General features: G+C 42.9%; 1 protein-coding gene across 1 annotated transcript in view; it reads right to left on the bottom strand.

Moving 5' to 3' along the window:
• Positions 1-11160, bottom strand: part of LOC109965286 (protein FAM107A) — a 23366-nt gene extending 12206 nt beyond the window's left edge. Inside the window, exons 1-3 of the mRNA XM_020609167.1 lie at positions 11137-11160; positions 9155-9428; positions 3621-3720 (exon numbers count right to left, since the gene is read on the bottom strand). Of these exons, the coding sequence (XP_020464823.1) occupies positions 3621-3720; positions 9155-9197 (143 nt within the window). The 5' untranslated portion in view covers positions 9198-9428; positions 11137-11160. The remainder of the gene's footprint in view (positions 1-3620; positions 3721-9154; positions 9429-11136) is intronic.
• Between the last annotated feature and the right edge of the window lie 304 nt (positions 11161-11464).

Here is an 11464-nt window from a genome sequence, read left to right as displayed (position 1 = left end):
TCATTGATTTTACCATACTTAGAGTATGGCGTTGAAAACTGGGGAAATACATACAAAAGCTCACTTCAACCATTGTATATATTACAAAAAAGAGTGATAAGAATTGTGCATAAGATGGGGTACAGGGATCACACCAATGGAGCTTTCATACAGTCTAAATTGTTAAAATTTTTTGATTTAGTGGGATATAAGACTGCTGTGTTTATGTATAAAGCCAGGAACAATCTGTTACCTGGTGGAATTCAAAAACTATTTAATGAAAGAGAAGGGGGATACAATTTAAGGGGTCAGTTAAATTTAAAAATTCATGTTATATGAATTAAACAGGTAGCGCCACCCGAACCATAACAGAAGTCCTCCATAAATGGGAAATGTACATAGCTTCAGCCTTAAGTGAACTGTTTGTGTGCTCTGTTCATGTTTAGAATAGGAGATGGGCGCTAGGTCAATGCGACCTAGAAGTTCATGTACTGGACATCTCAGACAATTCTCGGAAGAAGGGGTGTAGAGCTGGCGTGAAACCGTGACTCTGGCTCAAGCAATAGGAGGCTGTGTAACTGTGAGAAGATAAAAGTTAGGACAGCTGTGGGTTAGTGGAAGAAGGAGTGATGGTGCTGCAGTCGTGAGTGTGCGTTAGGACCCGGCCGGGGGGAGACTCTGGACTCTGAACTGACTGTACCTTGTGGCCACAATGACTGATGGACTCTATGTCAATCTTCTTATTTAATATTGTATCTATTCCATTGCAGGAGGAGTGATTCTGTTCTCTGTTCCCTATCCAGGTTGTTGGATTGTCTCATAAACCTATTGAACTGTTCAGAATAATTGTAATATTAAATGATTATTGGATTTGGGATAGTTTGTCTGAATAAATTTAGGACACATCAGACTCAAACAACAACCCATGTCTATGGACTGCGGGAGGAAGACGGAGTACCCGGAGGGAACCCACACAAGCACGGGGAGAACATGCAAACTCCGCACAGAAAGGTCGCGAACCCGGAACCTGCTCGCTGTGAGGAAATGGTGCTAACCACCGCTCCACCGTGCTGCCCCCATCTTAAACAATTCCTGCAAAAGAGGGACTTAAGCATTGCCAGAAAACGGAGAATTTTGCATAAACAACAGGATGGGAGTGTACGGGGGGCGGGCGGTTGAAAAGTAGTGCGTCATGCTGTATTGAGGCAAGCAAGCAAGGAGCTGGTCAAGAGGAAAGACAGGAGAGGACTGATTGACTCTTCTGACAATTTTCTTTTTCAATTCTATGCAAAGAAGGTGATTCTACACCCTGCCTTTTGAATTATTGTAATAATAAATGATCACTGGAATTGTAGTGATTTGTCTGTGATTTAATTTAAGCCACTGACAGACTTAACCACTACAGTATCTGCACAGCCTTTTTCCACCCACTGTAGCAGTCCATAAGTGAGTGGACCACAAACATCCAGCTGGCCTGTAGTATAATGCAGGGGAATTCAGAGGTTAGTGTAACGATCTTTATGCGTCCAATGATGCTCCATTTGCAGCTTGCATGTAGGTCTACAGCCGCTCTTCAGAGGTCATGTGCAGTGAACTTCCTCTCCTGACAGGAGTGAATTACAAAAGACATCCTCATGGGTAGGGCAGCATGGTGGCACAGTGGTTAGCATCGTTGCCTCACAGTGAGAAGGTTCTGGGTTTGGGCCCCACCCGGGACCTTTCTGTGTGGAGTTTGCATGTTCTCCCTGTGCTTGCGTGGGTTCTCTTCAGGTACTCCAGCTTCCTCCCACAGTCCAAAGACATGCAGCTTAGGTTGATTGGTGTCTCTAAATTGCGTGTGTGTGCGTGTGCGTGTGCGTGTGTGTGTGTGTCTCTGTGTTATCCCTGTGATGGATCGGGTTGTCCCCTGCCTTTGCCCAATTGCCAGCTGGGATTGGCTCCAGCCCCACCCCAATGACCCCATTCAGGGACTAAGCGGTAGAAAATGAATCCTCAGGGGTTTCCAAACAAACCTTCACCTGTTGCTGCCAGGTAAAGCAGCAACCAGGAGAGTACAAGCAGCCGGGGTCCCGGGCAACATCATGTCTGTGTATTCTCCATAAGCCCAGTGCCATTTCTGTGCTGCTTAAGTCTCTACGGTCCTATGCAGAACCAACGGATTGTTGTGTTTAAGCATGCCTGTAAAATCTCATATTTTTCTCCACAGTCCACATTGCCATGCCATGTTCTGGTCACATGGCGAATCAGTGCGCCTCTCTGTTTTTGTATTTTGGGGCATTGCTGAGCTCAGGTTATTTTTCTAACTAGACTCAAGAGAACTGTATTTTTGTTCATGGGTTTTAGTGCTCACTGTGCCTGGCCCCCACCTGTCAGTGGATTACCAACTTTCTGACAGACAGGAAGCAGCAAGTGCGGCTGGAGAAAACCACATCCAGCACCTGGACTATCAGCACAAGCACCCCCCATGGATGTGTGCTCTCCTTTCTGCTGTTTTCACTCTACACCAACAACTGCATCTCAAACGACCCCTCTGTTAAGCTCCTAAAGTTTGCAGATGATACAACGGTCATTGGTCTCATCTGAGACAGTGACAAGTCAGCCTACAGACTCCCTGGTGTGGTGTGCATCCCCTTATTAACAAGTGTGCCTACTTAAAGCACTGGCAGATGCTCCTTCGTGGCCAGATTATTGACATTAATCGTGTCAGTGTCAATGATCTGGCGATAAATGAGCATCTACCAGTGCTTTAAATAGGGAAGATTGATTAGCGGGGGATGAGGTTCAGCTGTGCGCTACACCCGGGAGTGAATTAGCAGGTGAATGCATTTCAGCTGTGTCACTGAGCCTGCAGGATGAGAGAGCAGTAGAGAAAAAGGGGAAGAGAGGCAGGTTCATGCTGAGTGGACCTGACACCTAAGGCACACCTGTGCAATAATTATGCTGTCTAATCAGTATCTTGATATGCCACACCTGTGAGGTGGATAGATTATCTCAGCAAAGGAGAAATGCTCACTAACACAGATTTAGACAGATTTGTGAACAATATTTGAGAGAAATAGGCCTTTTGTGTACATAGAAAAAGTCATAGATCGTTGAGTTCAGCTCATGAAAAATGGGGGCAAACACAAAAGTGTTGCATTTATAATTTTGTTCAGTGTATTTTAAGCAAATTGACAGCACTACAGTTTCCACTAATGCTGTCAAATGAAATTCTGCTTCTGTTTGTTTTCCCAGGTAACTCCATTATGCGATCTGTTCTGTATACCTGGAACCCTGGTATTCATATTGCACTATCCGAGATGGAGGTGCTGAGCCAACTTTCATGAAGCATAGACCAATGGGACACGAGAAGTTACAGTTAGTCCAGACAACAAGAAGGAGTTCATCCATTTTGTTGACTAGAGAGCAGAGATTCACTATATGGCTAGACGAGAGTGGTGTCCAGGTCCCTCTCTGTCATAACTTAACCAGGGCCCCCGCTCTCTTCCCTCCCTGCTTTCTTATGAAGTCGAGTTAAGGCCCTTGGTCCAAGCCCTCATGTTAGAAAGGAACAGTGTTTATATGTAATGAAATCCTATCAGAGTTAATTTATTCATAGTTAATTTTTCAAGACCCTTTTGTTGATCAAGTATATTACCTACCTCTTGTGGGCCAGTAGCATTTCCTTGTGAAGCTTGTTATGAGTCTTGAAAGTCTTGATGGTGTTTGACTGGCTTGAACAGGCTTCAGTGAATCCACTATCTGGCAAAGAAATAGCATCAAAAACAAAAAGAATCCCTCACTAAAGATCTGTTTCACAGTCACCTGGCTGTGCAGTAGGAGGAAAGAAAATAGATCCTCCACCTAAAACCAAAAATCACTTTTTAAATTTCTTTATATGTGCAGTTGAACTTTTTCTTTTACATTTGAACAAAGCTAGGTTAGTTATCCTCACTCTACTGAAAGCATGAGACAGAAGAATGATATTGATCTTTTCATTCTACTTTTAGAATAAAATACCAGGGGCCTCATAAACACTGCATATGCGTAAAAAGCTCAGAGGAGTGTCCATGCAGATTCCTTCATAAAATACATTTGTGAATTCTTCTGTGCGCATTCATTGATATCACAACTTGGTTTTACCTCTCATCAAAGAGGCTTCATCAGTTTGGCCCGACTGGCATTGAGCCAGAGATATTTATCCCCATTGGTGGTGTTTCAGTCCTTTGATGGCCAACAGTGTCCCCTAATGACTGAGTCATTATAGCCCAGTATTGGTGAGCATTGTTACCTGTCTTTGAACCCTCACCTGTGGACCAACACCCATTGTCCTGGTGGGCATGTTTGGGCAGAGATCTGTAACAGGATTGTAGATGGATGACAAGTTGTGTCTTAGTCCACCACCCCATTTAGTGAGGGGTGTTCTATTTGGACAAAAATAGCTTCCTTGACTCCTCTCTAAAACCAGCAATGTTCTTTGGGGAGGATCTGGACTTCACTGTCCTCAAAAGAATGTCCTTTGTCCTTCAGGTAGCGGTGGACTGCTGACTCTGGTCCACTGCGGTCGGCCCTCCTGTGTTGGGCCATGCGTTTGTGAAGCGGCTGCTTAGTTTAACCAATGTACAAGTTGATACACTCCTGATTACACTTAATTGTACACCTACCGACGACAAATGGGTCAAAAATCCTTCAGACAAAAAACTCAAGGACACAGAAAAAGAGGTATTTGCCAAGGGATGAACTTTGCGGTCACACCAAAACAAATCCCCGTGGTAGACTTCATCACAGCCACAGAGTCAGCCATTAAGAACAGCAAGCTGGCTGAGACGGAGGCGTAAGAACTGCAGATGAAGTTCACAGCCGCTTTGGCCAGTGTCAAACTCCCACCCTCAAACCTTACCCCTGAGGAAAGGAGGGTTTTGGCTGCACTATAGAAGGATGAAACCATCACAATCCATCTGGCAGACATAGGCAGATGTATGGTAGTCCTAAACTCAGCTGACTATCAGACCAGAGTTTCCAACCTCCTCAGTGACACCACCACCTATGAAGCACTGAAGAGGGACCCCACCAGTGGCTACAAGAAGAAGGTTATAGACTGTTTACAGAAGCTGGAAAAGGAGGGAGTTATTGACCGGTGACTATACTACAGACTATACCCCGGGGAGGCCATCCCTTGACTTTATGGCCTACCCAAAATACACACGGAAGGAGCCCCACTCAGACCCATTGTCAGCAGCATCAACTCTGTGACTTACAACATAGCCAAGCACATAGCCACCATTCTGGCTCCTTTGGTGTGAAACACACAAAACCACAAAACTCCCAGGACTTAGTGAGGAAAGTCAAGCAACTGCAGCTGGACCAGAACGAGACCATGGTCTCATATATCCTTGTTCACTTGCATCCCCACCACAGAGGCTGTCAGGGCGGTGAAGAAGAGACTGCTGAAGGATGACACGCTAAACAGCCAGACTAACTTCACCCCAGACCACGTATGCACTCTGCTGGTACTCTGTTTAAACACTACCTACTTCGAGTTTAGGGGGCACTTCTATAGGCAGCAACACGGCTGTGCTATGGGCTCCCTGGTGTCTCCTGTAGTTGCCAACTTGTACATGGAAAAATCTGAGGAGAAAGCCCTGGCTTCCTTCACTGGCACCACTCCCAGCCACTGGTTCCGCCACGTGGATGACACATGGGTTAAAATCAGGACCCAGGAGGTGGAGGCTTTCACCAAACATATCAACTCTGTGGATGACAACATCAAATTCACTCATGAGGATGCCAGGGATGACTGTCTGGCCTTTCTGGATTGTGCAGTCCACTTGGGAGGGGACAGAAGGCTGAAAGTAGAAATATATCGGAAACCTACACACACAGACCAATACCTGCTTTTTGACTCACACCACCCACTTCAACACAAACTGGGAGTCATCAAAACTTTGAATCACAGTGCAGAGGAAGTGCCCACAATGGCAGAAGGGGCCAAGAAAGAAAAATTACACATCCAGAACTCCCTTGAGGCTTGTGGATACCCTACCCAACACCAACAGGGAGAAACCAGAAACAAGAGGGGATAACACTGTCATCCCTTATGTGGCTGGTTTATCAGAGAAGTTAAAAAGAATCTTTCACAACCACAATATCCCAGTCAACTTAAACCCCATGAACACCCTGTGGCAAAGACTGGTCCAACACAGGAGGGCCGACCGCAGTGGACCAGAGTCAGCAGTCCACCGCTACCTGAAGGACAAAGGACATTCTTTTGAGGACAGTGAAGTCCAGATCCTCCCCAAAGAACATTGCTGGTTTTAGAGAGGAGTCAAGGAAGCTATTTTTGTCCAAATAGAACACCCCTCACTAAATGGGGTGGTGGACTAAGACACAACTTGTCATCCATCTACAATCCTGTTACAGATCTCTGCCCAAACATGCCCACCAGGACAATGGGTGTTGGTCCACAGGTGAGGGTTCAAAGATAGGTAACAACTCTCATCGATACTGGGCTATAATGACTCAGTCATTAGGGGACACTGTTGGCCATCAAAGGACTGAAACACCACCAATGGGGATAAATATCTCTGGCTCAATGCCAGTCGGGCCAAACTGATGAAGCCTCTTTGATGAGAGGTAAAACCAAGTTGTGATATCAATGAATGCGCACAGAAGAATTCACAAATGTATTTTATGATTTATAAATTACTCACAATAAAAATATGTTTCACTGCCATTTATCATTGTATATAAATAAAAAAAAAGGCCACAGATAATTCCATTTTGGAAACAAATGAATCATTTGTGAATGGTGCCACAGCAGGAGAGTCTGACAAATGTCCCTTTCAAATACAGTAGTTCACAAAAGACAAGCACATTGTAAATGCAGTCCGAACAGTCTCTATATAAATGTCGCAACATGCAGATATTTTTGATGAAATTTTCTAATACTTTTCAAGTATTATAAGTATAAATCCACAAACATTTGTGGATTTCTACTCCATATATTTAAAACATCCTTCATTGTTTATATGTGGATTTTTAACATTTATATAAAATAAGTAATTGTTTCTGCATTGAAAACTACTTTTGTGGGGAGAATCGTTTATATTTAAATCCCAAAATACATTTTTTCATCTATTTGTACACATTCATGAATAGATTCATCTGATTCCATAAATTACACTGAATTAGTTTTTAAATAGAAGGATATACTTACAAGATGTACTGTACATGTCACTGATAAGTCAGAAAGCTCTCTCCACAGCAATAATCCTAGTTAGAGATTATTTTATTGAAATTAGTTGCAATACATGAAGTTCTGCCGTCCCTGGTAGGCTAGTGGTTAAGGCGCAGCGCACTCGCCGCTGCAGCCCGAGTTCAAGTCAGGGTTGCGTCAGGAAGGGCATCTGGCATAAAACACGTGCCAAATTTCAACATGCGATTTGTCAGCGTGACGACTCGCTGTGGCAACCCCTAAACGGGAAAAGCTGAAAGTGACTTTCTTAGTTGCAATACATGAAGTCTAGTACTATGTCATAGCTCTAGACAAACAACAGCCCAGATTAGCTAGACAACATCTCCCCTGTAATCTGTCCCATGATTTAAAAAGCCTGTATCTCAAGGAAGTATAATGGTCATTGTCATTCTCTTTTTGGGACCTTACAACATGGAGGGGGTGATGGTTACCAATGGAATCAATGTCAACTGCTTCAATTGCTGAGGCTGAAGATACAACAAAGGCAAACAAACAAACCTAACAAAAAATCAAAAGTACCTTTCAAAGCCTGTCATTTCCCATTTCTTCACAATTATTTTTTGACTTTCGATTTCATTACCACAATGCTCTGAATGGTTCCAAACTGATGGTCACCATCAGCAGAGTGAGACAGTAAAATGTCAATCCTGCCCTATAGCTAGTACCCATGTGCGTTTTCCCCTGGTCTCCAGCCTTAATATTCTCCTCCTTTCCCCTCAATCACTTGCTTATTCATTCTGCTCACCACACCCTGCCAGTTCTGTATCTGTCTCCTGTAAGTTTCCTGCCCTGGCTACTTGTGGACAGTTTCTCTTTGAGTTTTGGATTTACTTGTCATTAAGGATTCTTGGTTTGTTTCTTCAGTTTTGTTTGGGTTGTGGGTTTGAGTTCATTTTTTCACCTAGCTGCCTGATTGAACTATTTTTGTGTTGACTTTAGTTTTACGCTTAGTTGGGTTGAAGTCCTCAAGTTTTTCCATTATCTCTCTGTCCAGTGTCCTTATAATTTTACTAAACGCTATTCCTCAGCCTGGATCTGCATTTCTGGGTCCTTCCTGTGCCTTAGGCTTAACATTAATTTATGCACAACCATAGACTAATATGCATGCATATTATTGCCAGCTGTCTTGCCTCACGGAGATCCCTCTCACATTTTGGATTATCCACAATGAAGCCTACTCGGAGCAAAAGAATTTCTTTTTTCCTTAGATTATAAAATATCATTTTTAGCAGCAGAACTAATGAATAGCTACAGCAGCAAAGGACCACAGACCACATTAGTAGCATCCCCACCCAATGGGTATAACAAAGCCAAAGAACACTAGTTTCTTGTTAACATGACTGGAATTAAAGTACATACAGCCAATGCGGCATTCTTGCTAGTTTACATGCATTCATCCTTTAGCTAAGCAAAACTGCCTGCCATTTTACCATGCCTGTTTTCCTCCTACTGATATACATTGTTAGTGTTCTGTTCTACATTGTGCTGTGAGCTAGTTCAGGGGCCGATGGATAAATGGTATTATAGGTAGTCGGTTCTGGTGGTAGTTAGCCGAAGCAAAGTTCAACTAAGGCTCATCATCCCCGACTCTACAAGCTACAAATTTACCGTCTTCTTACCTCTACCTGTTAACTACATGCTGGAGCAAGGGTTGAAGATCAGGTGAGACCATAAGTCTACATGACATGGCAGACTTCAGAGAAAGGTGAGCCTTGATTTCAGGTTGCAGATCCAACCCATTGCACTGGGTCAGTATTTTTAAACCCAATGTTAAGTAAAACCCACCTAATCTGTAATCCAACCCAGCATCTGGGTTATTAAAAACACCCAGCATTTTTTGTGTTTAGGTATTTTCTAATCCAGTTTTATGGGAAGGGACTAAAAACAGAATGCCACAATCTACTGTATGTTAGATGTCTGTCTTGCATCAGTTCAACTGACCTTTTCTGTGATTGTTGCTCTCTGCATGAGTGTTGTTTATCATCTTGCTTCTGGAGGCCAGCTGGATGTATGTGATTACTGAACACAATGAGGGATTGTATGGCAGTGTTTGGAAACTGATAGAAGAGGCAGCAGAGGTGGTTCTCAGTATGTGAAAACGATTGATGGAAAGCAGCACCCAAGGACCTGGTGTGGAGCCCCAACTCCTTCTACATGCTGGGAAGATGCTTAGGGAGAGGTAACAAAGGGTGATGACAAAGGTGGTATCATGAAACTGAAATCAGAGAGCAGATGAAAAAGAGATACAGTAGTGAGAAAACAGATAGCTTCAGTAGAGATGAATAATTTATGCTGTCAGTGGACAGGTGCACGTAAATGACTTATCACAGAGCAGATAAGCAGTGGTACAATGACAGAGATTCAAAGCTGAAATTACCATCTAGCTCACTGAACTAGAAATGAAGAGAAGTGAGGCGAAACAAATTGTGTAGGATTACATAAATAGATGACTTGTTGCATAACAAGTGCCAAACTATTTAAAAAACAAAAGAGTAGCACTAACAAAGGTAAAGGGCAAACCTGTTAAGTATTTTAACATAAAATTGTTTGATTGTGGTGAATTACAAACCAAAAATTCTGTGGATCAACCCTGACCCACGAACACTGGTAGTGTTCATGGGTCAACACAGTGTAACCAAAAAATACTGTAAGCTTTAAAAAACAAAATAAGAGTAGCACATTAATTCATAAATGTAATCTAACAAAAGTAAAGGGCAAATGTAAACATCTGTTGAGTATTTTAACATGAAATAGTTTGATTGTGGTGAATTACAAAGCCAAAAATTCTGTGGGTCAACGCTGACCCATGAACACAGGCAATGTACAAATGCAATGTAACAAATGAACAACACACAAGGGATAAGACCTTATAAAAAATGAAAGAGGCATACTCCACAGTAAAGGATTGTAACAGTTATAAAGCGTACCTATTGCATGTAGCTCTGTATCATTCACATAATGCAGTAGAATCTAAAGAAAAACACATTCAGGATTTAGCCCTACCTGTGTTGCACTACTCCTTCATGAGAGGCTGTTGTTTGAGAACACTGACCATCGTATCGAGTGGACACACAGTGATACAAATGAGAGTAGTGTTACTTGAGAGCCCTGAATGTTGTACTCACTGTCTGGCCCCTGTGTTCACATTTCACAGGGAGACAAGTAGGATAAAGCACTTGTTTAGTGACGACAGTGCTTTTATACAGCATGTTTATATTTTTATATACAGTAATTATGATGTCATTGATAAGATCTGCAAAACATTCAGTATTCTGCTGGTGGGATTCGCATGTGTGTAATATCATAATTATATTTACTATAAAGCCATATTTTAACAAATAATGAAAGCACAGAAGTGATAAAAAAAATCCCTCAAAGCTTCAAAAATGTGCAATGGCTGACCTCTGTAGGTAGACCTCCTCTCAATGGTTTCATGGTGCTGTTACATAACAACCAAATAATGTCCTATGATTCACTACATTTTAACAAAAGCTTCTCCAATAGTTTTTTTTTAAGCTGGCCTTATACCTAATAATTTTCAATTTTGTGTCACAAACTGTCAGGTTTGCCCGGCTGCACCTACTTTTTCACTCCCCTCTCTCTGTTTTCACTCCCTTACCCTGATTACGTTATCCCTTACACCTGCTTCTTACCCCCAGATTACCACCAGCTGCACCTGATTAGTTTCTCCCTATTTTAGTCCCTGCTCTTCGTTCACTCCTCTGCCAGTTCTTTCTAGCATTTTTCAGGCCCGTTTGTTTCTCCATCGTTCTTTTTGATCTGTGTTAGTTTTGGTCTTATCTCCTTCTCTCCAGCTGCTATTTATTCATTCCCTCCTCGCCTCAGTCGCTCCTTCGGACCACGGACCTCCTCCGCTCTGCTTCATCACCACCCTGCAGGTCGATGCACAGTCTACTACTTACCGTATGTACAATTTCTGTTCCTCTTCAGTACCATCAAACTTGACCAGTCCAGGAGTGAGTCCCAGTGTCCACAGCCCGGCCCTCTTCTCATCATCTCCACCACTGACTGTGTTCCCATCCGAAGCTCGACACCCGGTCCCAGTGTTACTCGACTGTTCATTTCTTGGTCACTTGTTTTACACTGTAAATAAACTTGCACTGCTTGCATCGAAGTCAGCCACCTGGGTCCGTCAGTTTTTGTGACTTGCTCACTTCCGTGTTCGAGCCTTCCTAACACAAACAAGTTTCCAATTGTAGTGTCCACAAGTCCAAAGTAGACAATTTTTTT

This window comes from Monopterus albus, unplaced genomic scaffold (assembly GCF_001952655.1).
Source record: "Monopterus albus unplaced genomic scaffold, M_albus_1.0 scaffold98.1, whole genome shotgun sequence".
Classification (NCBI taxonomy): domain Eukaryota; kingdom Metazoa; phylum Chordata; class Actinopteri; order Synbranchiformes; family Synbranchidae; genus Monopterus; species Monopterus albus.
The sequence above is the reverse complement of the archived record's forward strand: the minus strand, read 5'-3'. Positions and strand labels throughout refer to the sequence as shown.